General features: G+C 42.4%; 1 protein-coding gene across 1 annotated transcript; it reads left to right on the forward strand.

The window, feature by feature from the left end:
- The first annotated feature begins 583 nt into the window (after positions 1-583).
- On the forward strand, positions 584-27,769 carry LOC115471384 (galactosylgalactosylxylosylprotein 3-beta-glucuronosyltransferase 1-like). The gene is made up of 5 exons (XM_030205094.1): positions 584-695; positions 7,672-8,204; positions 10,224-10,520; positions 19,736-19,838; positions 27,698-27,769. Exons 1-4 carry the CDS (start codon positions 584-586, stop codon positions 19,820-19,822), a joined length of 1,029 nt encoding a protein of 342 aa, XP_030060954.1. The 3' UTR covers positions 19,823-19,838; positions 27,698-27,769.

A 27,769-nucleotide genomic window follows, 5' to 3' on the forward strand; every position in this document is an offset into this window, starting at 1 on the left:
AGATGGAAAAAAATCGGGGCTGGAGAGGGACTCAGGATTACAAACAGAGGAGAAAGTCATAGCAGGAGAGAGATTAAGAGTCGGAGAGAGATGGAGGAAGAAACAGGTAGAAATCATAGCAGAGAAGAGAAGGGAAAAAGAGCAGGAAAGAAATTCAGAGGATTACAGAGAGGAGAAAGGAGAGTCAGAGAAAGATGGAGAAGAAAAGAGGTGGAAATTATAGCAGAGAAACAGGGAAAAATTAGAGCAGGAATGGGACTCAGGATTAAAGAGAAAAGAAAAGTCAATCTAGAGAGAGTTTGAGACAGAGAGAGATAGAGAAGAAAAGAGGTAGAAATCATAGAAAGAGATGGAGAGAAGAAAGTCAGCAGAAAGACTAAGAGGATCAGAGATAGATGGAAGGAGTTATGGTTCTAAATCGTAGCAAAAAAAAAAAAAAAAAAAAAGATGAAGGCGCTAGACTAAAAAAGAGAATCAAAGGAGAGAAATGTACCTGTTCCTGATGGCACTGTACATAACACTTAAGACTGTGATCTGTTCTGCTTCAGGTAGAGAATGATCAGGCACTGGCAACCCGTGTAGCATGTTGAGGAGACGCAGCCTTCTTACCATCCTCCTTATTGCTCTACCATGGGCTCTGCTTCTCACTCTGTGGCACCAGCACCCCACAACACGCTACCTGAACCTTCTCAGAAGTAAGGAAACTTTTTCAAATATGTTATTGTTTACAGTAATTGCACAACAGGAGAATGACAGAGGTCAGTTAAGTCCCAATGCAATAAAGTCTGCATACAATTTTCTGCGCCACCGTGACCGCTCAACGTTAAAAGGTGTTTTGTGCATGAGCAAACTGTACACAAACATGCTGACATCTCTGCATAGTTGATTTAAATCCCATGGTAATTAAACTATTAAACTCAGATGCAAAGAGGTACACAGAAGAACTGAGGTCTCAGGAAAGGGTTTCCTGACATGGGGGCTGAGGAGTAAAATGTTAACGCATTCTTTTGCAGCTGGTGTTATTGGGGATTTCATGTCTTTCTTCCTCCTTCTGAGAGCACTCCAGTGGCAGAAAGTGATTTTTTTAGCCACTACCAAATTTTATGTCCAGATATTCAATGCCAGGTCGTGTCTGGGGCACCGGCATTGAATGCTTCAGTATGTGTGGACAGCTGACACTTATCTGGTTAAGAATCAATATTCAGCCCTCAACCAGATAAGTGAAACTGGTTAATGGTAGGACCGTGTTTTATGTGGTCTGATTTGTCCAGTTACCTTATCCAGTTAACTGCTGAATATCAGGCACTTAACTGCGTAAGTGCTGACCCCATCCCAACTCTGTCCGCAGACCACCCACAACATAGTCAGTTTCAGCTTAGTTGGTTAGAGGGGATATTCAGCACCACTATCCAGTTAATGGCTGTTGAGTATCGCTGGATAGGTGATTTAATCGGGCAGGAGCCTCTCCTGCCCACTTAAATCACTTTGAATATCGACCCCTTAATTTCTTGTACACCGCCTGCAAGCCTGAAAGCTCTTGAAGCAGCCTACACTCAGATACAATAGGTATTTTTCTGTCCTTAGAGGGCTCACAATGAAGCACCCACAAGATTTTTCTTAATTTGTTGAAGTGCATGGGTGGGAAAAAACCAGCAGAGAATATGTTTGTTTGTTTATTAAAACTTGCTATACTGTCAATTCTGAAACCAGACAAATCTAGGCAGTGTACAATACTAAAATATACCACATATAATACAAAGAAGAAAAGAACTCCATTGATAAGACAGGAGAGAAGACTCCTTACAGACAGGACTCATTCTTTCCAACAGTTAAACAGATTTCTAACAGATTTTCCAGATTCCTTTACCACAAAACCAGGAGAATGTGTCATAACATTAAAGGAAGAAGTAAAAAATGAGGTTTTAGTAAAGATTTAAACTTAGGTAAAGAAAGTTTATTTTATATATGAAGTGGAAGATCATTCCAGAGCTTTGGTTCCAGGAAAAAGAAAGAAGAGTGGCGAGTAGATTCTTCTTCAGCTACCCTAGGACTTGGAAGGACAAGATGGTTGAATCCACGTGATGGAATGTATAGTATTGTCAAAGACAGATAAATACATTGGTTCACTCAGGTTGTAAGCCTTGTATGTCAAGAGAAGTATTTTAAAAAGAATACAATAAGGAACTGGAAGCCAATGCAAATGAACAAGTCAAGGGGTGACATGATCAAACTTTTTAGCCTTGTACGATAGTCTTGATACAGTGTATTAAAGGGTTTAGATGTACTTGATCTGGGTGAGAGGTAAACCAGCATAGACAACATTACAATAGTCTAAACGAGAAGTAAAAAGTGCATTACAAGCCATATGCAAAGCAGAGAAATCCAGGAAATTATAGAAGAATTGAAGGGTCCATAAACTTGGGAAACCAGATTTGAGCACTTCAGAAACTTGTCTTCTAGATGCCAAGATATTTGAAAGAAGAAACAGGGAGTATAGGAAGACTGAAAAGACAAAGGTTGATGTTTGGTTGACAGAGAGGGGCATAATCGAAAGGGGTGCCCAAGTTTTCCTGAGGATGTCCTGGCGAAGGGGCAGGGAATTATCGAAACAAGATGGGTGTCCATCTTTCATTTCGATAATAGTCGGGGACGCTCAAATTGTGAAATTTAGGTCAACCTTAGAGATGGTCATCCCCGATTTTTGGCGATAATGGAAACCGAGGACACCCATCTCAGAAATGACCAAATCCAAGCCATTTGGGCATGGGAGGAGCCAGCATTCGTAGTGCGCTGGTCCCCCTGACATGCCAGGACACCATCCGGGTACCCTAGGGGGCACTGCAGTGGACTTCAGAAAAAGCTCCCAGGTACATAGCTCCCTTACCTTGTGTGCTGAGCCCCCCAAAACCCACTCCCCACAACTATACACCATTACTATAGCCCCTATGGGTGAAGGGGGGCACCTAGATATGGGTAAAATGGGTTTCTGGTGGGTTTTGAAGGGCTCACATTTACCACCACAAGTGTAACAGGTGGGGAGGGGAGGATTGGCCTGGGTCTGCCTGCCTGAACTGCACTGCACCCACTAAAACTGCTCCAGGGACCTGCATACTGCTGTGATGGAGCTGGGTATGACATTTGAGGCTGGCATAGAGGCTGGAAAAAATATTTTAAAAAATTTTTGAGGATGGGAGGGGGTTAGTGACCACTGGGGGAGTAAGGGGAGGTCATCCCCGATTCCCTCCGGTGGTCATCTGGTCATTTAGGGCACATTTTTGTGGCTTGGTTGTAAGAAAAAAAAGGACCAGGTAAAGTCATCCCAGTTGTTCCTCAGGGACGCCCTTCTTTTTTCCATTATCGGTCGAGGACACCCATGTGTTAGGCACGCCCCAGTCCCGCTTTCGCTATGCCTCTGACAAGCCCCCGTGAACTTTGGTCATCCCCGCGATAGAAAGCAGTTGAGGACGCCCAAAATCGGCTTTCAAAAATGCCAATTTGGGCGACCCCGTGAGAAGGACGCCCAGCTTGCGATTTGTGTCGAAAGATGGGCGTCCTTCTCTTTCGAAAATAAGCCTGTTAATGGCCCAGTGAACCAACGTACAACTGTTTTCTCTACATTTAAAACTAGTTTATAATAGTTTATAATTGGCAAGCCAAGAGGCAAGAGCAGCAAGACAGTCCTGGAGTGGAGAGAGATCTATTTTAGGAGGTAATACAGGAAAGAGTAATAAAATGTCATCAGCATAGAAAATGTAATATTGAAATATGGGGTAAGATTTGCAAGTGGACTGATGTAAATAAAAATTAAAGAGCAGCAGAGACAGAATAGAGCCTTGTGGAGCACCACAAGGAAGAGAATGAATAGTGGATACTTCAGAAATAGTGTGAACAGTAAAACTGCGATTGGATAAGAAAGAAGAAAAACATTGATACACTGTACCTGTGTGGCCGAGGGGCAGGTGCGACTATGAACAGTAAATCACTGGACTGCCCATTTATGCACAATGTAGCACTCCAGCATACGTGCTGATAAAAATGTTTTGTGCACAAAATATAGCTGCTGATAGCACAGACCCATGTGTGCATGTTTCCCATGTGTTCTCCCTTGTTTGCACACATTTTTTTACCTGCAGCTTATCTACAAATTATTTGGGGGAGCAGTAATTTGCATGCAGATACAGCACAAGTTGTTCCTCTTGTAGGGAAATTCTCTTGCTCAGATTTTAGTGTGATGTCCTGTAGGTCCAGGCAAATCATGAGTACAATTACCTTGAAGAAGGCTTTCACCTACAGCAGCTGGAAAAATTACTTTTGTACCCCAGCAGCAATGTTTGCATATTCTGTGCCTCAGGTGTAATGGGGACTTCTCTGTTTTTCTATGCAGAAGGTACAGTCCACAGTAGTTGTCACTGTTTTGGGTCAGTGCCAAACCCAGAGGAGATGAGGAGACACACGTTCAGGGCCAAATTTCCCACTGGGTACAGTAGGCATCTGCCTGTGGGTGGCTTGTGTCTGGAGGGTGGCATATGTCTTTAAAGAGTTGAGAGAGGATCACCTAGAGAAAGGAGGGAGAGCTACTTGATTCTACTGCATCTTTGTTGGTCATCCTTTTTCTCCTTGATGTCACCACATATAGGTAGACTCCCCTCACTCTGCTCCTGCAACTTCAGAAGTGTATCCTGTACTCCCTAACCAAAGGGGCATGTAAGGGGTAAATCCACACAGCCACAGAAAAAACTGCAGCAGTGGTGTACTGTGGGTTTCCAGAGCCTGGGGGACAATGTTTAGATATGAGCTTCCCTTCACACGCATCACCTGCCATGTTCCTCCCACCTCCAACACACAAGCTTCCTGTTTCAGAGAGTTAGGAACATAGCAGGGCCTTCAGTACACAAATGGCTAAATGACCCTGCATTTACATTTGATTTCAGTTCCACTGTATACTGCTTGAGTGCCTCCTTCACACTAGCACCTGGGGTCCATGGCACTGAGCTGCAATACACACGGACAGATACAGTAGTATCTAGAATTTGTCTCACATCCAGGGCTGACATTGTGGGGGTGGGGGGGAGAGGCAACCAGGGCAAATGCCCTGACCACCCTCCCTCAATGTTACAGGGACCCCAAGTCTGCCTGAAGTCAAAGGATAACACTGCAAGAACCCCCAGGGGAGAGACAAAAAACTGAGTAGGACTAGTAAAGAAGTCAATCCCCAAAAATGTGTAAGGCCTCAAGGGCAGACTCCAAACAGAACAGTAGTAGAAGCTCAATTTTGTTTTGTAGTTTATTAATTTTATTTTATGATTTATAATTTATAATTTGTAAGGGGTGAAATGGGGAGTTCAGTATAGGCTGAACCTTCAGCCGAGCACTACTTCAGTAAGTCACAACGCTGCAAAAGCAGCTCACATGAGAAGCTCTATACATCATAGCACACTTACCCTAACTTTCCACCCCCAATTTTTCAAACAAGTGAATAAGTGCCAATACCAAACAAAACACTACAAAAGTTCAATATGGGAAATTCTACTACTGTTCTGGTGTCAACCAAAAGCCTCAAGGAGGCTTAAACAAACTTCTAATAATAAGTGAAGCAAAACTTTAGGTTACTTCATTAACTCTAATCCACTGCAAACTGAAGGAACAAACATGAGCCAACTTATCTGGATTCTGTAACCAGACCCCGCTCATTCAGTGTGAGTTCCCCAACGTCCAACAGAAATTTCCGTTGCAAAAAAATCTTTCTCAGGGACACCAGTGGTGACATATTCAAGAATCCTCCATTTCAAAGTCAAAGGAGGCATAGCCTAGAGATGATCTTTGTGTATCCTATCCACCAATCATTTGAGAGGCTCTTGCCCGCTTAAATCTCCTGCAGCTGCATAACCACCAATATTCAGTGGCATTTAACCAGCCAGTGCCACTGAATACTGGCAGAAAACAGTTATGGGTGAAGTGGGCAGGTCAGGAGTAGTACAGGGGGCAGAGCTGGCAGTTATGTGGGTGCCGGTAGTATTCAGGGCTGGTATGTGCATAGCCGGGCGAATTTAGGACAGGATTGTTGCAGTTGTCCGGGTCTTGCTGCATCTGAGTAAGTGGAACTGACATTTCAGCCATCATGCTGTGGCTTTCTTCAGGGTATGCTGTGAGGTCTGAAGTTTGTCTTGATATATATATATATATATATAGGGTTCTCAAACCTGACTGGCTGAGTTTTGAGGTCAGTGGTTTTCTCAGGAATTAAGGAGATTTTGGTGGGAAAGTTCATTGGTCACAAATTTGAATTTTGGTGGGAAAGTCTGTTGGTCACAAATTTGAATTCTAGTGGGAAAGTTTGTTGGTCACAAATTTGAATTCTAGTGGGAAAGTTTGTTGGTCACAATTTTAAATTCTGGCAGGAATGAGGCTGGAAATTTTATTGGGACAGTTCTGCCTCTGGAGAGGGGTGAGGGAAATTTTCTGTAGGTTATATTCTAAAACTTTGAGAGGGAGAGAAGCCTTTTGTCCTTGGCACTAGTCTTTTTGTGCTAAATTTATTTTGAATGAGGGACTGCCATGCTTTGTTTAGGATGAGCCCTTTGTCTCCATTGAAGCTATTAGGGGGTTTTGCTATATCTATTACCTCTTTAATTCTCATCTACCAATGATCTTAAGGTAGTCCTGACTCTGTGAGGGAGTATTCTTAAGGGACAGGAGCAGCGTCCTATAGACACCCTCACATGGTGGTATATCAAGCCTTAAAAATAAATACATTCACACATTTAAGCGCTATATACTTTTTCATCTTTTGATCGCATTCACTGTTTTTAGTTAATAATAAACATAGATGGATGTTTGTAGTTTTTAAACAGTATTGTTTGAGGAGTAAATGATTGATGAACATAAGACCTTATGGTTTGGGCTTAGGATGAGATGTCCCATATGAGATCCGATAACCTGGGTGGAGTCTTTTCCAATATTGTTCTGATACTCCTCGTGTCCTTTAAAATTGTTTGATTGTGTTTTTTGGTCAGTGTGTGGTAACACATAGTATTAAAGACACTATTAGCATGGTCGATTCTGCATAAAGAGTTCCAGATAAGTTATCCAGGCATCTTTATTCAGATTTTCTGTCAATTTATCCATATAAGTCTGATTGCTGAGTATGTGGTTGTAAACTTAAATGGATAAGCTAACCGTATTAAGTTAGGATGGCAATTTATGAGGTCCTATTATATGGATAAAATTATCAAGATAACAGTTGAATATTGCTGGTTTCCTTGTACCCCACACCCAGCATGCTGCAGCCCCTTCTAAATGTGGATAGAAAAAATTTGGATGAACATTGAGTTGTCTGTCCAAAATGTATCTTCTTTGCATCCTGCATATTGAAAAAGGACTTTCAGTATACGATCAGCACCCAATGCAGACTGCATAAGTACATTTTTGTATTTATTTTGGTTTTTGTTATTTTTTTTAATGATGTTTTGTGGTTTATATAATAAAGTTAATTGTATTTATTATTTTATGATTGCACTCTAAATTTTATATTTATATTGTATTTTTATATTTTTATTGAACTTTGATATTATTGGATGAAAATGTGCTATAAAATCAATTTAAGTAAATAAAATGCATAAAAAAGACATTAAAATCTGGCCATTTCTTTTGTCCTTATGCCACATCTCATAGAAGATCTAGGTGACAACTCTACAATCAAAGTTTCTTCAAATAATGCATCACGGTGGAGAGAAGAGGGTCCTTCCTGTGTCCATCAACAAAACACCAGTGGAACTCCTACAGTCATCAGAACCTATGTTTACTCAAGACCTCCGCTATGGTCAGACAATTTACCCATAATCTATGTCATAACACCTACCTATACCCGCCCAGTACAGAAAGCTGAGCTGACTCGATTATCCAACACCCTCCTGCATGTACAGAACCTGCACTGGATTGTGGTGGAAGATTCCCCACGGAGGACTGTTACGGTGGCTAATCTGCTGGAGAAGGCAGGCCTCAACTTCACTCATTTGAATGTGGAAAGTCCCAAAAGCATAAGGCTGGGTCGGTCTATATTCCCCAACCGTAGCCCCCGGGGGACACTACAAAGGAACAGGGGACTACATTGGCTCAGGGAGAACCTCAACCCTAGCAACCCTCCACATGGTGTCGTGTATTTTGCAGATGATGATAACACCTACAGCTTGGAATTATTTGAAGAGGTATAACATTTTAAAGGTGGGATGTTAAGTGGTGGTTTATTTCAAGGTTTGCATATTTGTACTTTTGAATTGTAGTAGCTTGCCCCTGATGGTATGATTTACCTTATTCACATTTTTTTTCGTAAAGAGCAAAATGTAAGTTAAGTCATTGAGAATGTCTCCATTCTTGTATAAGAAAAAATTGACTATGATTTATGTTTCCAAAAAGAAGTCTGAGGAAAATATTACGTCAATGTAGAATATACAACTGAAATATACAATGACACAAGGAGGGGAATAATCGAACGCGAACGCCCATGTGTAAAAACGTCCATCTCTGGAGATGGCTCCGCGAAGAGGCAGAGCGAACCGTAAAATCGAAACGAGATGGCCGTCCATCTTCGGTTTCGATTATACAGTTCGGCCCGCTGAAATCCCATCTTTTGTGTCGAATCTAGAGGTAGACGACACAAATGGTGAGATCGCTGGACCTAGAGATGACCGTCCGCAGTTTTCAGCGATAATCAAAACTGCTGCCGGCCATCTCAAAAACGGACCTAATCCAAGCCATTTGGTCGTGGGAGGGGCCAGCATTTGTACTGCACTGGTCCCCCTGAGATGCCTCTATACCAGCCTCAAATATCATACCTAGCTCCATGACAGCAGTATGCAGGTCCCCGGAGCAATTTTAGTTTAGTTGGTGCTGCGCGGGACCCATGCAGAGAGCAAAAATCGGAAGAAAAAAAAAACATGCAAGTGCAGTCAGGGACGTCCAAATTAAAACAATAGCAATAGTGGGATTTGAACCAGCCACTTTCTGATTACAAGACGTGTGCTTTAACCACTGCACCACTTATTCCACTGCCTAGGTCACCTTCCCTTTCCATTAAGTCCCTCCAAGTTTCTGTCAGCCAATCACAGCTCGTTTAGCTGACACCGATGTCAGGTAAATGAGCTGTGATTGGCTAACAGAAACTTGGCGGGACTTAATGGAAAGGGAAGGAATGTATAAGCAACTGAATAAGTGGTGTAGTGCTTAGAGCACAAGTCTTGTAATCAGAAGGTGGCTGGTTCAAATCCCCCTATTACTCTTGTTTTAATTTGGATGTCCCTGACTGCACTTGCATGTTTTTTTTTCTTCCAATTTTTGCTCTCTGCATGGGTCCCGCACAGCACCAACTAAACTAAAATTGCTCGGGGGACCTGCATACTGCTGTCATGGAGCTAGGTATGGTATTTGAGGCTGACATAGAGGCTAGAAAAATATTTAAACAGTTTGTTTTTTAGGGTGGGAGGGGGTTAGTGACCACTGGGGGAGATCATCTCCGATTCCCTCCGGTGGTCATCTGGTCAGTTTGGGCACTTTTTGGAAGCTTGGTCGTGAAAAAAACAGGACCAACTTTGTGTGGACTAAATGCTCGTCGGGGACATCTTGCTTCTTTCCATTATCAGGCGCGGAGGTCCATCTGTTAACCACGCCCCGGAACGCCCCTGTCCCGCCTTCACTACCGTTCGGCCACGCCCCCGAGAATTTCGCCCGTCCCCGTGACGGAAAGCAGTTGGGGCCGTCCAAATTCAGCTTTCGATTATACCTGTTTTTGAGACGGACGTCCATCTCCCGATTTGTGTCGGAAGATGGGCGTCCGTCTCTTTCGAAAATAAGCTGGATGATAACACCAAGCTAGACCTTGACACCAATCTAGCTCTGTTAAACAAAAAGTATTACAGTTATTTTTACCCTGTACAGCATTTCATTATCCCTGTACACAGCTTGTTCGAATTGTCACATTCTATTTTTATTTAAAGGAAAAAAGAGTGAATTTGGCAAGCAAAATTATGGGGAGGAGGTTTAATTTCTGTTTTTCAGAAGCTGTCTCCTTTCTTCCCACTCCCTGTTTGTGGTCTTGTTTGTATTCCTTTGGCAGGGTGCTAATAACTGAGACAAAGCCAGTCTTAATGTATTGTGGGAGGATTTCATGAAGATTCCCTTTCCTTTACTAGAAGGAGTTTCTCAGTCAGTTCTGCTGCTCTCTTCTACAGATGCGATATACCAGGAAGGTATCTGTGTGGCCTGTTGGTTTCACCGGGGGTCTGAGATACGAATCCCCCAGAGTCGGCCCCACAGGCCGAGTGGTCGGTTGGAAGGCTGTCTTTGACCCTGGCCGTCCATTTCCCATTGACATGGCTGGATTTGCAGTGAGCATCCATCTCATCCTGGAGAGGCCACAGGCTAACTTCAAGCTGGAAGGTGTCAAAGGGGGATATCAGGAGAGCAGCTTGTTGAAGGACCTGGTTACCATGAATGGATTGGAACCTAAAGCAGCCAACTGCACGAAGGTCAGTACCTCAGATTGCTTCAGCACCTGTGATACATTGCTGATTTACCTTACTGTAACATCTTCACCAGCCCTAACACTCATAGGTGCCCGGTATAAGAGACTTTGGGAGGCTAAGCCTCCCCAGCTGCAAGCAGACCTGCATAGCATAGGAATAGTCAGAATTAGCTGCTGCAGCACAGCCTGCTTTGGGACCTGCTGTCACTACCTTCGTATTTCTGCATTGGATGACAGCCGGCCCCGCTGCCCCGGGACTCCCATTGTTCTCCCCCCCCCCCCCCAACTCATATACTAGCACTGCGGACAGTGGTCTCGGGTCTCCACCCACTCTAGCAACTATAGCACGGCTGCCTCAGGACTTGGCCTTCCTCCTATGATGCATCCTGTCTCCTCTAATGCAACTTAACTTCTTGCTTCCACGAGGGTGGGACTTGACTCAGGAAGAACGTTGAGTCACCAAGGCAGGCCTGCTATGATTGCTAGAGTGCAGACCACAGCAGAGAAAGACATCAAGGCAGCCAGGCAGGCAAGTATCAATTCGATTTGGATTTATTTCAGATTGCTTCATTGAGGGAGGGGGAGGAAGGAAAGAGTAGGACTAAGGACAGGGACAGACTGGAACTGGGGGGGGGGGGGGTGAAAATGGAGTGGGACTAAAAGAGAAAGCGTGCACACCAGGTCTGTAGGAGAAGACATGGAAGGGATTATCTACTTTTTGCCGGTCTGACTGAAATGTACCTAAACTTTAACTGACTGACAACCCCATCATGTAGGTTTTGAAATTCTATTGATTCATATTATGTAAAATTTACATTTTAAGGCTGCACACCAGGTCTGACGTTGAAGACATGGAAGGTATTATCTACCTCTATGACATGAACTGCAGGTGTTCCACAATGGCAAGAAAATACTCTGTATTCTGCTGCTGTTAGGTTGATTTTCATCCAAGTGTCCATTTCTAAAGTGTACCACAGCCAGTAGTGCAGCAGGAAGCCAGAGACATAACAATATGGCAGTTCCAGTACAAGCATATATATTTTATAGCCTTTTCATTAATCAGTTTACCAAATGGGTTGTGACATGTTAATAAATGTTTATCAGATATGACTTTCTGAAGTGATCTGATCACTATCAGATATTTATAAACAATATTATGCTACAGTTCATTATGTGGGGGGGAAGTTTAGAGCAGGGGCTAAGAACCAGGGGTACCTGGTTCGAACCCCATGGCAGTTCCCTGAGATCTTGGGCAAATTACTTAACTCTACTGTTGAAAACACAAAACATTTTACACTAATATATGTCTTTATCTTGGATCTTTAACTGTTCCCTACGTCCCAAGTAGAACTCTGAGATCAATATTGCAGCATAGACCGGTCATTCCTCCTATTACTGGATTTCCATTTGCAAGAGTTCATTAGCACCTGCTTTATGGAACCAGCTTCCTACAAATATATGGGAAATAGATTCTTTGCCTAAATTTCTAGAAAAGACTGAAAATATAGGGCCTCTGTGGAGGGGCTGGCACCATCTATAAACACCTTTTTCAATGCACTTTAAGTTGTCTAAGATATATACATACATATTGAAGTCTTCACTGTTGTTGCCACTTTATTCTTTGACATATGATACATATCTAATATCAATAGAAAAGCAGGGAAATGCAAACTGAAATAATACTATAAATCCGAAAAGGTTGCACACTTAGTTTGCGGGTGTCTCCGCAAAATATATTCAAAACATCAAATAGAACCTCAAATCTCCTGATAGGGAGAATATCAATATAGAACTACCGCTATCACTTTAGGAGTCCGTTTTTATCATCGGTTCCGTAAGGGACCAAAGAGGAGGAAAACCAATCACATGCAAAAAACTCACTCTATGTGAGAAAATAAAAGTGAGTGACTTAAAAACCTCCTCCTGTTCCTTACTCAAAATAATGTGGAGCTCACCAATCACCAAACTAAAGAAAACTGAGTCCGGTAAAGAAGAGAAAACCGGCTGCATTAAACTACCCCTGAACAGAAAAGCCCCCAGTCTGCCCTTACTGTAATCTATCCTATAACAGGCCCAGCAGAACATCAATGTAACTGACAAACAATCATCAGTACTTAGCTGCGAGGCGTGGGATATCCGGAGCCAGTGGGGTAACGTATAATGTGCTCAAAGAGGTGAAATTGCAGTCTTGCGTTGCGTTGTTGTGGACCCAACAGAATGTAGAACAGGAGGAGGTTTTTTAAATCACTCGCTTTTCTCACTTAGAGTGAGTTTTTTGCGTGTGATTGGTTTTCCTCCTCTTTGGTCCCTTACGGAACCGATGATAAAAACGGACTCCTATAGTGATAGTGGTAGTTCTATATTGATATTCTCCCTATCAGGACATATCTAATATCTACATTTAATAAAAGGTATTACTTGTGACTATTTTACTTTTACTGGGGTTTTTTTTTTTGCTTGTTGTCAGACAATTATGGATGTAAGCCTCACCCCCTGACCCCACCCCCTTTAGCCTCCTTAAACAGTTGGGCCACCCACCACCTATGCTATCACTGCTGCTGCAGTGCATTTGAAACTGACTTGTTTCAAATGAGTATTAGCAATATGGTTGAAAGAGCTTTTATTTTACTGTTTTAATGCTGTATAGATCTTGTTTTTGATATAAGTTGAAATCATAGTTGAAAACTAGAGAGAGAAGAAAAGATCCATTTTAGATTGTGATTGGACCCCAATCCAAAACCAGTAAGAGAAACAAAGTGAAAACACCAGTAAAAAAGATATAGCCTGTGGGTCCTGGTGTGGAAGCACGGAACAAGACTGTCAAAGTGTCTGGACTCCTCCCTTGACAAAGCCGGTGGGCAAAACGGGTCCCCGTTGGGAGTCGGGAGTCACATGATTAGGCATTTGACAGCCAGACCCGCATCTGAAGCAAAAAAGCTAAGTTATTTGATTAGACATTTTTGACATGAAAATTTTTGAATCACGTTGAATGGTTAGGTGCAATATTCAAAAAAAGCCACATAAAAACATGTATTTGTAAATGGAGGTTTTTTGGTCTGTGATGACCTGAGCCTGGAGTGTGCCTTGAGATACATTGATGATGAAGTTCGTCCTGGCACTGGGGCAATTTTGAGACCTTTTCTTTCTAAGTAAAAAACAAAAAAATAATAAGAAAAAGGTAAAAGTGAAAAAGGAAAAAATATTTAAAAAGGATAAATAAAGAAAAAAAAGTATTTGAGTCCTTCAACATCTCAAAGACATTTGCAGTCAATTGTTGATATTTGTATGTAAAGATCCTGCAAGGAGTTTGACATTGTTAGAAGTGATCTTTGATACAATAAACATAAGCAATAATTTACTATACAGATACCATAAAAACATAAAACTGCACTTCGTTACTTTCTACATATTATTCATTAAGATCTAGATTCTATATATGGTGCCTAAAAAAGTGGTATTCTATATGCTGCACTTAAAGTTAGGCGCAGTTTATAGAATAGCACTTACGCCCGGGAGAAGCGCCTAACTTTAGGTGCAGTCTTTTGCACCAACTGAAACGTGGTACAAAGGTGCCTACATTAGGCGTGTATCCCTGTTATCCTATAACAAATGCACATTAATTTTAGGAACACTCCTATTATGCTCATAACCTTCTCATTTCTATGCCCCCTTTTTCAGATCGCACGTAAATTTTAGGTGTGAATCCTGTGTCTAAATTTATATGCGTAAATGCCAATTAAATCTAATTAAGGCCAATAATTGCTTGTTAAAGAAAACAATTATTGGCACTAATTGACATTATTCAGTTAAACTGTGCGCGCAAATTGGGTGCACGCTCAAATTTGCATGCGTAAGTTTTGGTAACTTTTATAGAATTAGGGGGTAAGTGGGCACTACAATTTAGGTGTCTAAATGCAGCACTCTGAGCACTAATTCTGTAACACCAAGATTCTGTTATAGAATACCTAGTGTAAGTCAACACTTACATGTCTACATTTAGGTGTGCCCACTTACACCATGTCAATAGCAGGCATAAGTGCATGCACCTAAATGTAGCACTTTAGTTCCTTCCATGTGAATACCCCCTTGCATTTACATGCACTGAGCGCTCACCTAGCACTTACACATGCAAATGTACAATTACCTGCATAAGTGCTAATGTTCTATGGGGCCCATATTCAAAGCGATTCAAGCGTACAGGAGCCTCTCCTACCCGCTTAAATCACCTGTTGTTGTCCAACCGCCGATATTCAGTGGCACTAAAATGGGGAGTGCTACTAAATATTGACTGACCAGTCGAAAAAGAGTGCCAGTCAGGGGGCAGCACTGGGGAGGAGCAGGTGCTTATGCAGGCTCTGGCAATATTCAGCCGAGGCCTGCATAAGTTAAGCAGGTGAATTTAGGTCAGCTGAAAAGCTGTCCTAAATTCATCCACTTATTTTATGTGGGCTCTGGCTGAATATTGGGCCGGGACCTATAGTAAAAAAAAAAAAAAATACAAGCTTCCCCCCAGTCAGCATCCCCACCTTCAGTCAGGATAGGACCCAGTACTGCAAGGCTACTGCGAAAGGTCACAGCAGCCATTTTAACAAAGCTACTGCTAGAGGCAGGAGCGAGGGGGGTTTGCTCCTGCCCCTGATGTCCCACTGGACTACCAGTGAGCTCAGGTAGGTCCTGGGGGGGGGGTGTCCTATCTTGATTGGGGGCTGGGATGTAGAGATGCTGACTGAGGAAGGGTGCCTACAGGTCTCATGGGGGGGGGGGGATGGTGACTGGGGGACAGTACCTACAGACCTCATTGGGGGAGTGGCCAGGAGGGGGAATCGAGGGGGACAAAATCTTTTTTTTTTTTTATGCAGGTCCCGGCCACCAGCTGAATTTTGGCCAGATCCACATAAGCTTTGGCAGCCTGACTGCCCAAAATTATCCTCCAATATTCATGTCTGATGCCACATAGACTTACAAAGTTACTTTATGTGCTTTAAAAATGAGCACTTTCATGTCTCAACTGCCAAATAAATGCTTTAGTAGAAGCAATTTGCAGTAGCCATTACAAGTTAATGAAACATCAGTAAATTGTTATAACACTCAATTAAAAGTATACATTCATGTCATTAACTTGCAGTAGCCGGTTGGTTACTGTAAATAGCAAGTACTTAGTAATGAAGTTCCATTTTAAGTGGTACCAACTTCTTAGATCAGGAAGCTCACCCTGTCTTTGGAATTTTTGGTTTCATGATGGAGTTGAGGAAGGTAGTTGGGGAAACCTTGCATTTATTCCTCTCCCTTAAACTTGCTGAACCATTATTCAGTGAGTCTTTTTATCAGTGGCGTAGCCAGACAGCCAATTTTGGGTGGGCCTGAACCCAAAGTGGGCGGGCACAAAATTTTCTCTCTAACCCCCTCCCCCAGCATTTCCCAACTCAAAAGATAAATACTTTAGCTGATGAAGATCCCCAAGCTCTGTCACCTGAAAACTTCCAACAAAGATGGCCAGAATTTACTTTTACCAAGCTTGGTCGGAAGCAACAACTCCTTGAGCCACCGATAGCGGCACCCCATGCATGCTTAGTTGTCAGTGGCTCAAGGATGCTGCCCCCATCTGCCAAGCTCAGCAGAAGGGATTTCTGGCCACGTTCAATGGAGGTCCTCAGCTAGCAGGGCTTGGGGATCCCCACCAACTACAGCAAGGGTCAGGGCTGCTGTTAGCCATGCTGGGGCCCAGGGCAGAAAATAAAGAAGCCCTCTCCTCTTTAATCTCCCCATCTGCCATTACAGTCTCACACTGACAGACCATCACCAAATACAGAACAAGGGATTACAAATTAGAAATAAAAATAAAAATGCATTTCCTTTTCTACTGAACACAATAAAACTGAACATATTCCATTTAAAACATTCAAAATAAAATTATTTTTCTACCTTTTGTTGTCTGGACATTTTATTTTTCTATCATGTTGGTTTCAGTTTCTCCTTCCCACTTTCCCGTCGTCTTCTGCTAATTCTTCAAGCAACTGTTGTCAATTTGTCTTTTCTCTCCTCTCGTTCCATTTCCTCACTACAACTGCTTCTGAACTATTGATCTTTCCATTTTAGCTCTTTCCTTTCTGTATTTTGTTCTTTTCTGCCTCTGTCTACTCAAATTTAACCCTCTTTCTAAACTTTTTCCTCCTTTTTACTTTTCAGATATCTATCAAATTTTCATCTCCTTTCACCCACTAGCTCACCCATATCCAAACTCATTCCTTCCCAGCCTTCCATTCCCTTCCATCCTCAATCTACGCACCATTACCATATTTCTACCACTGTAATCACTATTCTCTCATTCATTTTATTACCATCTCCCCTCTCTCTTTATCCTCTCTTCACTCTCATAGCCTGACATCTCCCTTTTACCCCCTCCCCCTCCCCCTCCCTCCATTGTCCTGCATTTCTCTCTCTTACCCATTGTCCAGCATATCTCCCTTCTGCCCCTGGATCCAATATCTCCCTCTTTCCCCTCTCTTGTGCAGAACCTTTCCTTCCCTTTGCTCCACCTCTATGTCCAACATCTCTCCCATATTGTCCACGATCTCTTTCTTTCTCTCTCTCTCTCTCTCCCTGCCTTGAGCCCCTGGTCTAACATCTTTTTCTCTCCCCTCCAGCCATGTTCAATATTTCCCTCTCTCATCTCTCACTCCCTTCCCTCCACTGTCATGTCCAACACTTTTTTCCTCTATCGTCCTTTGCCACTCCTCTGCACCCTTTCCCTTCCTCTCCCCACCATAGCCATATCAAACAATTCTCCCTCTCTTTTCCTCCTGCATCTCTCCCTTCCCCCATGTCAAACAATTATCTCTCCACCCCACGTCTCACTCTCTCCACCCCACCCCCTCTCACGGGGCAGGCCCAGGGCAAGGACACTGATGTAGGGTTACCATATGGCTCCAGACAAAAGAGGACACATTGATCCAGTTCGGGTTTTGCTTCCATTGAAAGCAATGGAAGTAAAACCCAGACTGGCTCAATTTGTCCTCCTTCTTCTGGAGCCATATGGTAACTCTACACTGATGCCCAACCAAGTTTCTCCTCCTGGCCACTGCTGTAGTGTGGCGGCCTTGAGGAATTGCTGCAAGGCAGCTTTCGTGCCCTTCTTTGCCTCTCTCTCCACCCCTGTGTCCCACCGCGCCTACAACGGAAATGCTTGTCCTCCCCGCTGGCGCTGCCTCTGTCCCTGCCTGCATTCTTTTCTTCGATCGTCTCGTCGCCGGCAGCGCTGCCATTCACTCAGGCAGCTCCGCTCCTCTCTGCCGCGTCCATCTGGCCCTACGTAAACAGGAAGTGCGTCAGAAAGAGCCGGATGGACGCGGCAGAGAGGAGCGGAGCTGCCTGAGTGAATGGCAGCGCTGCTGGCTATGCGACGATCGAAGAAAAGAATGCAGGCAGGGGCAGAGGCAGGGTAGCGTGCAGGGACCGAGGCAGCGCCGACGGGGAGGACAAGCATTTCCATTGCAGCGCGCGACACATGCGATGGATGTTGGATGGGCCTGGAGGGAAAGTGGGTGGGCCTGGGCCCGTCCAGGCCCACCCGTGGCTACGCCCCTGCTTTTTATACTGAGTTTTTAGCAGTTTATAATAGAAACACTCTGATATTCAGGTAATGTTTAAATTAGGGTAGAAGGGCCCTTGTCTTCCCATAAGGATGGGAGGCTGGGTTGGGCCTCACTCTTTAGAACAGTAGTTTTCAAGTCTGAATGCAGAAAAAGCAGGAATAGCATTATACATTGAAATTATTTGTATAAAATCATGTCAGACTTAAACACATAGCTCTGCTGAAAATCCACATAAAGGTACAGGTAAAGTCAGTGGAGGAGTAGCCTAGTAGTTAGAGCAGTGGGCTTAACATCCAGAGGTGCCTGGTTCAAATCTCACTGCTGCACCTTGTGATTTTGAGCGAGTCACTTAAGAACATAAGTATTGCCATACTGGGACAGACCAAAGGTCCATCAAGCCCAGCATCCTATTTCCAACAATGGCCAATCCAGGTCACAAATACCTGGCAGGATCTCAAAAAAGTACAAAGCATTTTATGCTGCTTATCCCAGAAATAAGCAGTGAATTTTCCCCAAGTCCATTTTAATAATGGTCTATGGACTTTTCCTTTTAGGAAGCCATTCAAACCTTTTTTTTAAACCCCGCTAAGCTAACTGCCTTTACCACATTCTCTGGCAATGAATTCCACTTAGGGATCCTTTTACAAAGCTACAGTATAAATTAGCCATATGGACCTTTCTTGTGCGCTAAGGTCATTTTTACTGCTGACTGGAAATGGCCAATTTTCTATTTTCTAAATTAATTACCACATTTGCCATTAGTTCTAGGCCATTACCAAACATTAGCATGTGAACCAGGGGCATAGCCAGACTTTGGCGGGAGGGGGGTCCAGAGCCCAAGGTGAGGGTGCACATTTTAGCCCCCCCCCCGGCACCGCCGACACCCTGGCACCATTGCCGATACCCCCCCCCCCCGCCATTGCCGACACCACCGGCCACCGCCAGCACCACCACCAACACTAGAATATATTTCTTCACAGAGAGGGTAGTAGATGCATGTGGTGACCTCCCAATACGGGTAATGGAGACAAAAATAGTAACAAAATTGAAGAAAGCTTGGGATAAGCACAGGAGATCCCTGGCTTGAAAGAGGTGAGGAGAAAACCAGCAGTCTACAGCATTGCATTGCAAAAGCACATAATTTGTGCTGATGCACGCAACTTGCGCTGATTACAAGGGCTTTATGATTCATATCTGCCATCATAGTCCATTTCCATGTTACTTTGTCAAGTAAGAAAACTTGTAGACTAGTTGAGTCATTTTTGTGACAGCAACTCTGAACTCAATTTACATTACAACTGAGGAACTGAGTTCGATTCCCACTTCAGGCACAGGCAGCTCCTTGTGACTCTGGGCAAGGCACTTAACCCTCCATTGCCCCATGTAAGCCGCATTGAGCCTGCCATGAGTGGGAAAGCGCGGGGTACAAATGTAACAACAAATAAAAAAATTACTTATCTCAACAACACGAGGGCCTGATATCACTAAGGCTGTTTTTCCATTACGAGTGAATGGGAAAGAACCAGGATGAATCAGGCCCTAGGTATATGCTAGTAAGCAGTGATGCGACCTTAGTCTGCAATTCTATTTGACACATATATCTGTCAATATTTTTTGTCTGCTACAGGTTTTGGTGTGGCACACAAGAACCGAGAGGCCGACATTGGTTAACGAAGGGAAGCGAGGATTCACAGACCCAAAAGTGGAGGTGTAATAAGACAATGTAATGTGTGAGTATCCTGCCTATGTTCCCCCCCCCCTCCCCCGTCAATTCTATTGTCCAATTTCTCAGCTACTAACCAAAAAGTGATGTCTTGGACCCGATTTCTTCCATTTTTTCTCTTTGGGAAAAAGCTTAGTAAATCTCACCCACTGTGGGCACTTATTTCCAAGCCAGGAATTAAGTCCCAGATATTTACATTTAAAATTATTTGCAAGTACCTTGCTTCAGGGCAACCTATAGGTGAATTCACAATTCCAAATTCCCACAGAACATGCATTTTATCCAAGTCCTCTCCCGCTGTTCACTCAGTACATGCACACTCTGTGTTGGGTATGATTTCAAATCAAGTAAATTGTTTTATGATTTTTGATTTTTATTTTAAATCACTTTTTTACTCTGATTTTGACTTTAGATTTAAAATCACATATTCAAGCGATTTTTTAAAAATCTTTTTTGGTTATAAAATAAAAAATAATTTGCTGATGAATGTTGATATAATCTTAGGATTTATGAATTTATTACTGTGATGGTCAATAACACCGATGAGCCTAAGCTACCAAACCTCCTGTATACTAAACCATGCTAGCGGCTGCCAGGCACTAATGCCGACACAGCCCATTCACTTTGAATGGGCTGTTTCGGCATTGCCGCACATCATCCACTAGCATGGCTTAGTAAACAGGGAGGTAAGTTTGTAACTACTATTTATATATTTGAATGCATGCTTATCAATATTGATGGATAAGTCTATAATTCTGTCCCATGACAATTACATTTAATAGTAGTACCTTGCTCTGCCGATTTTTGATTTGAAATCATTTGGCTGATTTTCAATTTCAAATCACAACTGGCTTACTGATTTTGATTTCAAATTAATTTTGTACTTAGTGATTTTGATTTGAACTCTTTGCCAAAATGATTTTAACCAACACTGCACATTCTTTTCCCTTGGAGTTTCTCTTCAAGGAAAAGGGAAGGGAATGGGATTTGGTATATACCACCTTTCTGCAGTTACAATCAAAGGGGCATGTTTACTAAGGTGCATTAGCGTTTTTAATACGCCTGTAAATTTAAGTTGCATTAAATGCTAAAGCACCTATACATTTTTATAGGCGCGTTAGCGTTTAACGCACATAAACTATGTACGCATGTTTAAAACGCTAATGCGTCCAAAGCACCGCTTAGTAAACATAGGTGAAACTAATTTACATATTATATACAAGTACTTATTTTGAACCTGAGGCAATGGAGGGTTTAGTGACTTGCTCAGAGTCTCAAGGAACTGCAGTGGGAATTGAAACTGGTTCCCCTGGTTCTCAGGCCCCTTCACTAACCATTAGTCTACTCCTCCACTCTTGAACTTGGGCATAGATTTCCCACTTATATGGGGTACTCCAACTAACTTTACTGATGGCTTGTGGAAAACAAATCCTGCTTTGAGTTAGGGGCTAATTCACAGAAGTCCCCGTAAAGCACTGCACACTATTTCCACCTCCGTAAAAATTTAGTTTTGGGGGGCAGGGGAGAATCCCTGATGCCAGATTTTAACCCTGGTTCTGATTGAGCTTAACTCAAAAGGAGTATAAGAAGACTATCAGATCCAAAATATAAATTTATAACGTCAATTATTTTCAACAGTGAAATTCTGGTGTCTACGTTTCTCTAGAGATCTTCCTGTTTGTCAGAAATATGGGTTCAGCTGAGAGATTTAACTCTGTCCCGTGAGGTGAGTTTTCTGTATCAGTAGTACAGTAATGCCTAATTTCTTGCATTGAAATAATACAGAATTAATTGCATTAATTGCTGTTGCTTTATTTCCCCATTTGGGGCCCTGTTTATTAAGACGTGCTAGCGTTTTTTAGCGCACGTGTAAAATTAGCACGAGCTAAATGCTAGACACCCATATATAAAAATGTTTGTGCGCCCTTAGCACTGCTTAGTAAACAGGGCCCTTTGTTGCTAAGCAGCAAACTAGTAATGGGTGAAACCAGTTTGAATTAAATCGAGTGGGGTTTGGACTAGGGCTGTACCAAATATTGGTATTTAACTTGATTTTGCTCCGAATACATTATTTATATTCGGCCGAATAGTGATTTAAATTCAAATACAAATAATCCGGGGCTCTACTGTGCTAAATCCTACTGAAATAAACACTTGCCTCCCAATATTCAATGCTATTTAACCGGTCAGAACGGCTGCTGACCTGTTAAATAGTGTTTAACCAGATATCTGCCGATATTCAGCAGGGGATAACTGGTTCTTACCTGCTGAATATCCCCGGTTAGCGGCTAGTGGATAGCCGGTAATATCGGCCGATATAACCAGTTATCTGTCAGATTTTAAACTAGGTTTTGCGGCCATACATGGGCGCGTGAAAATTTAAAGATAACCAACTAAGGGGCCCTTTTACCAAGCTGTAGGAAAAAAGGCCCTGCGCTGGTAGCGGGGGCCATTTTTTTCCACACGCCAGGGCCCTTTTTACTGCAGTGGGTAAATAGATCCCAGGCACACATGGCCATGCGGTAAGAACTCTTACCGCATGGCCATGCGATGGGGAGCCCTTACTGCCACCCATTGAACAAAAAACACAAAAAGACCTTCAAGAGCAGGACAATGGTAAAAGACCCAGGGGCCCTTTTACTAAGCCACGGTGGTCTCTATGCGCATGTAGCATGCGCCCAAATAAGACTACCGCCAGGCCAGTGCACCCACCCCAGCAGTAATTTGAGATTTGCCTGGATGACTTATTTATTTCTTCTCATGTACACCATTTCCGGCGGTAATCGGCAGTTGGCATGCACCGACCAGTCACCACACATGTAGCATGTGAGCCCTTACTGCTAGATCAATGGGTGGCATTAAGATCAATGGGTGGCATTAAGGGCTCAGACCGGTTTTAGATGCATGCTGGTTTTACTGCATGCCCTTTTCCCATCACATTAAAAAAGAAAATCCCTTTTTTGCAGACACGGTATAAACTGGCAGAGTGAATGCCTAATACATGAACCTACACTGCCGCAGGCCACATTTTACCACAGCTTAGTAAAAAGGCCCCCCAATTTCTTTATTAGAAGGACCCAACACCTCTTTGGCGTTTTTTTTAAATAGCGTTTTCAGCGTCTACAGGATTAAGACATTTATCTTATATGACCTGCGAGCACATATTTTTGATAATACTAGCAGGACTGTATTGCAGCACCCCGTTTGTGGCGGACGTGCTACTGTTTTACACAGAATTCTGCAAACGTATGCGGCCCCTGATGCAGGTGAATAGTCGCTGAAACACGGCCTGTGTCGGGTCCTTCTAATAAAGAAATTGGATCTTTTCCCATTCTCCTGTTCCTGAAGGTCTTTTTGTGCTTTTTGTTCTGCTCATGCAAGTAGATACAGGCACGGTGCTTTATAGAATTACGCATAGGTGGTTGCACACACAACTCCAAATTAGTGCCAATTAACGCCAATAATTGATAGTTAGCAGCCAGTTATTGAGTGTTACTTGCTCATTAATGAATTTAGCTGCGCATGCAACTCAGGATTGCACCTAAATTTGGGTGCCCAAATTTGGTCACTCTTTATAGAATCCGGGGGTGTATATGCAGAATAGTTGTTTATAAAATTGAGTGTTTTTATATGCACATAAAGTAAAGTTGCATGTATACAACTGATATGGGGATAATTTTATATACCATTTTCTACATGTAAAACGTGCTTTACAAAGGGATCATGGCTGTTTATGGGGCCCTTTTACAAAGTGGCAATCTGGAGTTACCGCTGGGCCAGCGTAGGCGCCAGCGGTAGTTCCAGCCCTAGCACGCTCCATTTCCCACACTAGGAAAAATTGGCTTAGTAGATGGACATAGTTATCGTTCATTAGGCATCTGCTTCAGAGAAGTACCTAAGAAAAGTGTCTCTCTCACACTGCCCTGGCTATATCCCTGGTTCTACCTACAGGGAAAAAGGGATTTAGACTGTTTTGGGGATATTATATTGACTCCTGTTTTCTTTTATGACCAACAGGGCTCCCAAAACTCCGTGCTCATCTATGTATGTTATGTTTCTGCGTTAATTTCCTGTAATCAAAGATATTTCTTCCCCTTGATGAATGCACACAATGTTCTTTTTGATTCAAACCGTTTAGCAATTTTTGCTCTTATGTTTTCTGCAGGTGTGACAGTTTTTCAGTGACTACTCTGAAATTACAGTTAGGTTATTAGCATGAGTGTAGACTTGTTCTAATGATAAGTCATTTTGGGAATAGATTTAACAGATGTGCTGGGCTGGATAATGGCAGACTGCTGTACAAATGTTTCAAAAATATTGTAATTTACATAAGAACAAAAATGTAAAAACATATATATATATATATATATATATATATATATATATATATATATATATATATATATATATATTTCTTAGCAGTTTTTTCTTGTTTCTTTGGGTTGTCAGCAATGCCTGCCTCAGCTGGAACTTTGCTGTTATAAACTTTCATTTGCAGATACTCAGGGGATCATTTGCCTAATTGTTAAATCCCCTCAAGTCTAGACTAGCCATCATAGTGAGGAGCCAAAGGCAGAGACTACAGTTGTTTTGCAAATCTAGTTCAAGTGTATTATTGAAGCAGTCAGTAGGTGTTTCTGTTACTTGTTGGCTAATTTGCCTTCCACAGCATCCCTGGCTGACTTATTGAGCAGAAGTCTAGTATAAGAAACAAACCTGACTCTCGTACCCCATGCAGTGTCGCTGCTGATGCATTGGAGAGTCCTTTTACAATGCTGCAGTAAAAAGTGGCCTGCAATAGTGTGGGTGCACAGTAGGCCACTTTTTACCGCAGTTGGGAAAAAGGCCATTTTTAAAAATGGGCCGGGAAATGGGTATGTACAAAAATTAAAACTAGTGCGTGCCTATTTACGGCCTGAGCCCTTACCGCCAGCCTTTGATTTAGTTGTAAGGGCTCATGCGCGCCAACGTGGCTGCTGATTACTGGTAGGAACTTCCCCCACCTCAATGGTAGAAAATAGAAAAATATTTTCTACTGTGGGATTTGGCACACACCAAACTCGAAATTACAGTCAGTTGCATGCGCTACCCCAGCGGTAGTGCCAATTTGGTACACACTACCCACGCATTAGCTGTTCTCTGGCTTTGTAAAAGGGCCCCTGGATGTCTTAAGAACATTTGTCATCAGTTTGCAGGGTGATGCACAGGGAGTGAGATATGATGCCACATTCAGGAAAGTGCAACTCATAAGCCTCTTAATCATGGTAGAAATGAACCACAAAACAAGATACACTTAGACTTGGTAAATTGATTTAAATCATTTTTAATTTAAATTGTCTCAATTTAAAAATGTCCAATAAAATAATCTTGTAAGAGAAACTAGGTAAACGTCCAAACAACAAAATAAATATATAAATAAATACATTTCAGCAGATGGAAAAGAAGAAAGATCATAATATTCCAGTCCATCCTTTCCAGAACAAAATAAAGGAGATCCAAGGCACAAATCTATACATTCCTTAATCAAATGGAAAACTAGGCTGAAGAGGCAGCAAGCAAGCTGAATATCAAATATCAACAGTGGTGGGTAGACGTTATCAGAGAATCAATTTGGGGAAGCAAAGTCCCAGTAGATAGAATTCAGGAATGTATTCAAGTGGGCTGGTTCATAGAAGATGGAGCTTTGGGATTCTACTTTTATCACACATGTATAAGGAAAATGTAACCAAACGAGACAGCCTAACTGACCTACATTCCAACCCTATAAATTGTTGTCTCCACTTATGAGTAACATGAACTGCATCATTTAATGTAAAACTAGAATTTTATATTTCTATTGTGGAAAAACAATCTCAGTATCCACTCTGTATCTGGCTCAAGAACAAAATTTATAATCAGTGTAGTAGGGTCATTTCTTGATCCTCTTCTCCTACTAGCTTGGTCACACTCAACTCTTGAAAAGTTATCTTGGCACCAGAAGCTACAGCTTGACCCATAGCTCTTTTAGGGATCCTTTTACAAAGGTGTGCTAGTATTTTTAGCATGCACATTAAATATGCATGTGCTAAACGCTAGAGAAACCCAGAGACACCCATATATTCCTATGGGCATATCTAGCAATTAGCACACGCTAATCATTAGCATGCAGTAAAAACGCTAGCATGCCTTTGTAAAAGACCCCCTTAACAAATGGGGGTAAATAATACACCCACACAAGCGGCAGGCAAGATTGCTCAGATATCATTTCAAAGAAACAGGGGGGTCTTTCAGAAAGGCATGCTAGCATTTTTAGCGTACAATAATGTAGTGCATGCTAAATGCTAGAAATGCCCATATTATATGGGAGTCTCTAGCATTTATTGCACATATATTTAATGCACATGCTAAAAACACTAGTGCTCCTTTGTAAATGGGCTCCCAAAAGCTGTGAAAACAATCCACGACCACTTGAACTTCAGGAAATTACTAAAAACCAACTTCTACAAAAAGGCCTACCCCAACGATCCTACGCAAACCTCTTCACCCAGAAACACAGCATGCCTAATGATCGTACTGGACAACACACAGTCTTCATCCCTTCCGACCCTCCACTTATACCTCATACGATCACTATACAACTTTGTATTTGTTATCCATCGACTGGGCAAACGCCTTTGACGGTACTGTGTAAGCCACATTGAGCCTGCAAATAGGTGGGAAAATATGGGGTACAAATGCAACAAATAAATAAAATAAATAAAAGGACCGCATAATGTTTAAAAGTTATTAAAGGTTCTAAAGGAAGTATTTTGGGAAAATTCAAAAATTGCAAGGTCTTCTATAGCAGTGAATTTTCCATGTTCTCAATTCAATGATGAATCACAATTACTGGAGAAGGGCTGCAAAATCTGCTTTTCCCACATAATTTGTTAATTGTTTATCATCTAATACAAGTGATCTTGGCAGTTTATAAAACTAAATTATAAAAACAGAAAATGCTATAAATTATAAAATAGACCTAACCCTTCACACAGAATTCTAACAAACCAACTACACCAACATCCAGAAGATTAAAATATAAACTTAAAAATTAAAATAGAATACGCATTTTGTTCACATTTTATACAGATACCTCAGGTTCCGCTCCCCTGGTTTTACAAAAAGCCAAGTGTTGATTTTTGAATCCGGGTAAAAATGCAATAGCCCTCAGGTCAGCTGGAAGCTGAATCCAATTGGCAGTCCAGAAAATAGCTCTAGATCATGTAGATACCCAATTAGCCTCTGAGAGTGATGGGACCACCTTGGGACTCAGGTCTTAAGGTCATTACAGGTATATATGGAGTAGTCCAAGAACTTAAATAGGGAGGCATATTTTCATACAGAAAATTCCTGAAGAATCACCCTAGCAGACCAAGTTATGAAGGTGAAGGGCTGGCTATCCTGGAGAGGCAGTGCATTTTAACTCCTTTCCCTCAATCCCTTATCTGATTCTTCCCTCACCCCTCCTACCATGCTGTTCACACTGCAAGAGGAACAGAACAGCAGCCTGTCAAGTTGCCTCCTCCTTCTCTGTAACTCAGAGCTAGCTCCTGCTTTTAACCAGGGCAGCAGTCTGGCCTCAGGTAGCAGAGGAGAGGGTTGTGGCCCTGCATGTCGCTGCTGTGTTCCTCCTCTTGCTAAATTATCAGTATAGGTGCTGTTGAGCTGCGTTCTGTGTTCTTTAGGATTGCTCACAGGATTTACATCATGACCCCAAAGGTGATAGGTGACCCTGACCTTTACTACTCAACAGCAACCCCTATTAGCATAATATTCATGCAAGTATTCATATGTGTGCAGATATCACATCTCAGTAGTTTTATTAAGGTTTCTGATATCTTTTTACAGGGTGGGGGAACCACGCCACAAGGGTGTCCTTACTGCTGATCCTGCTTTGTGATCTGTGATGTGAAGAACTTT

Source organism: Microcaecilia unicolor, chromosome 5, assembly GCF_901765095.1.
Source record: "Microcaecilia unicolor chromosome 5, aMicUni1.1, whole genome shotgun sequence".
Taxonomy (NCBI): domain Eukaryota; kingdom Metazoa; phylum Chordata; class Amphibia; order Gymnophiona; family Siphonopidae; genus Microcaecilia; species Microcaecilia unicolor.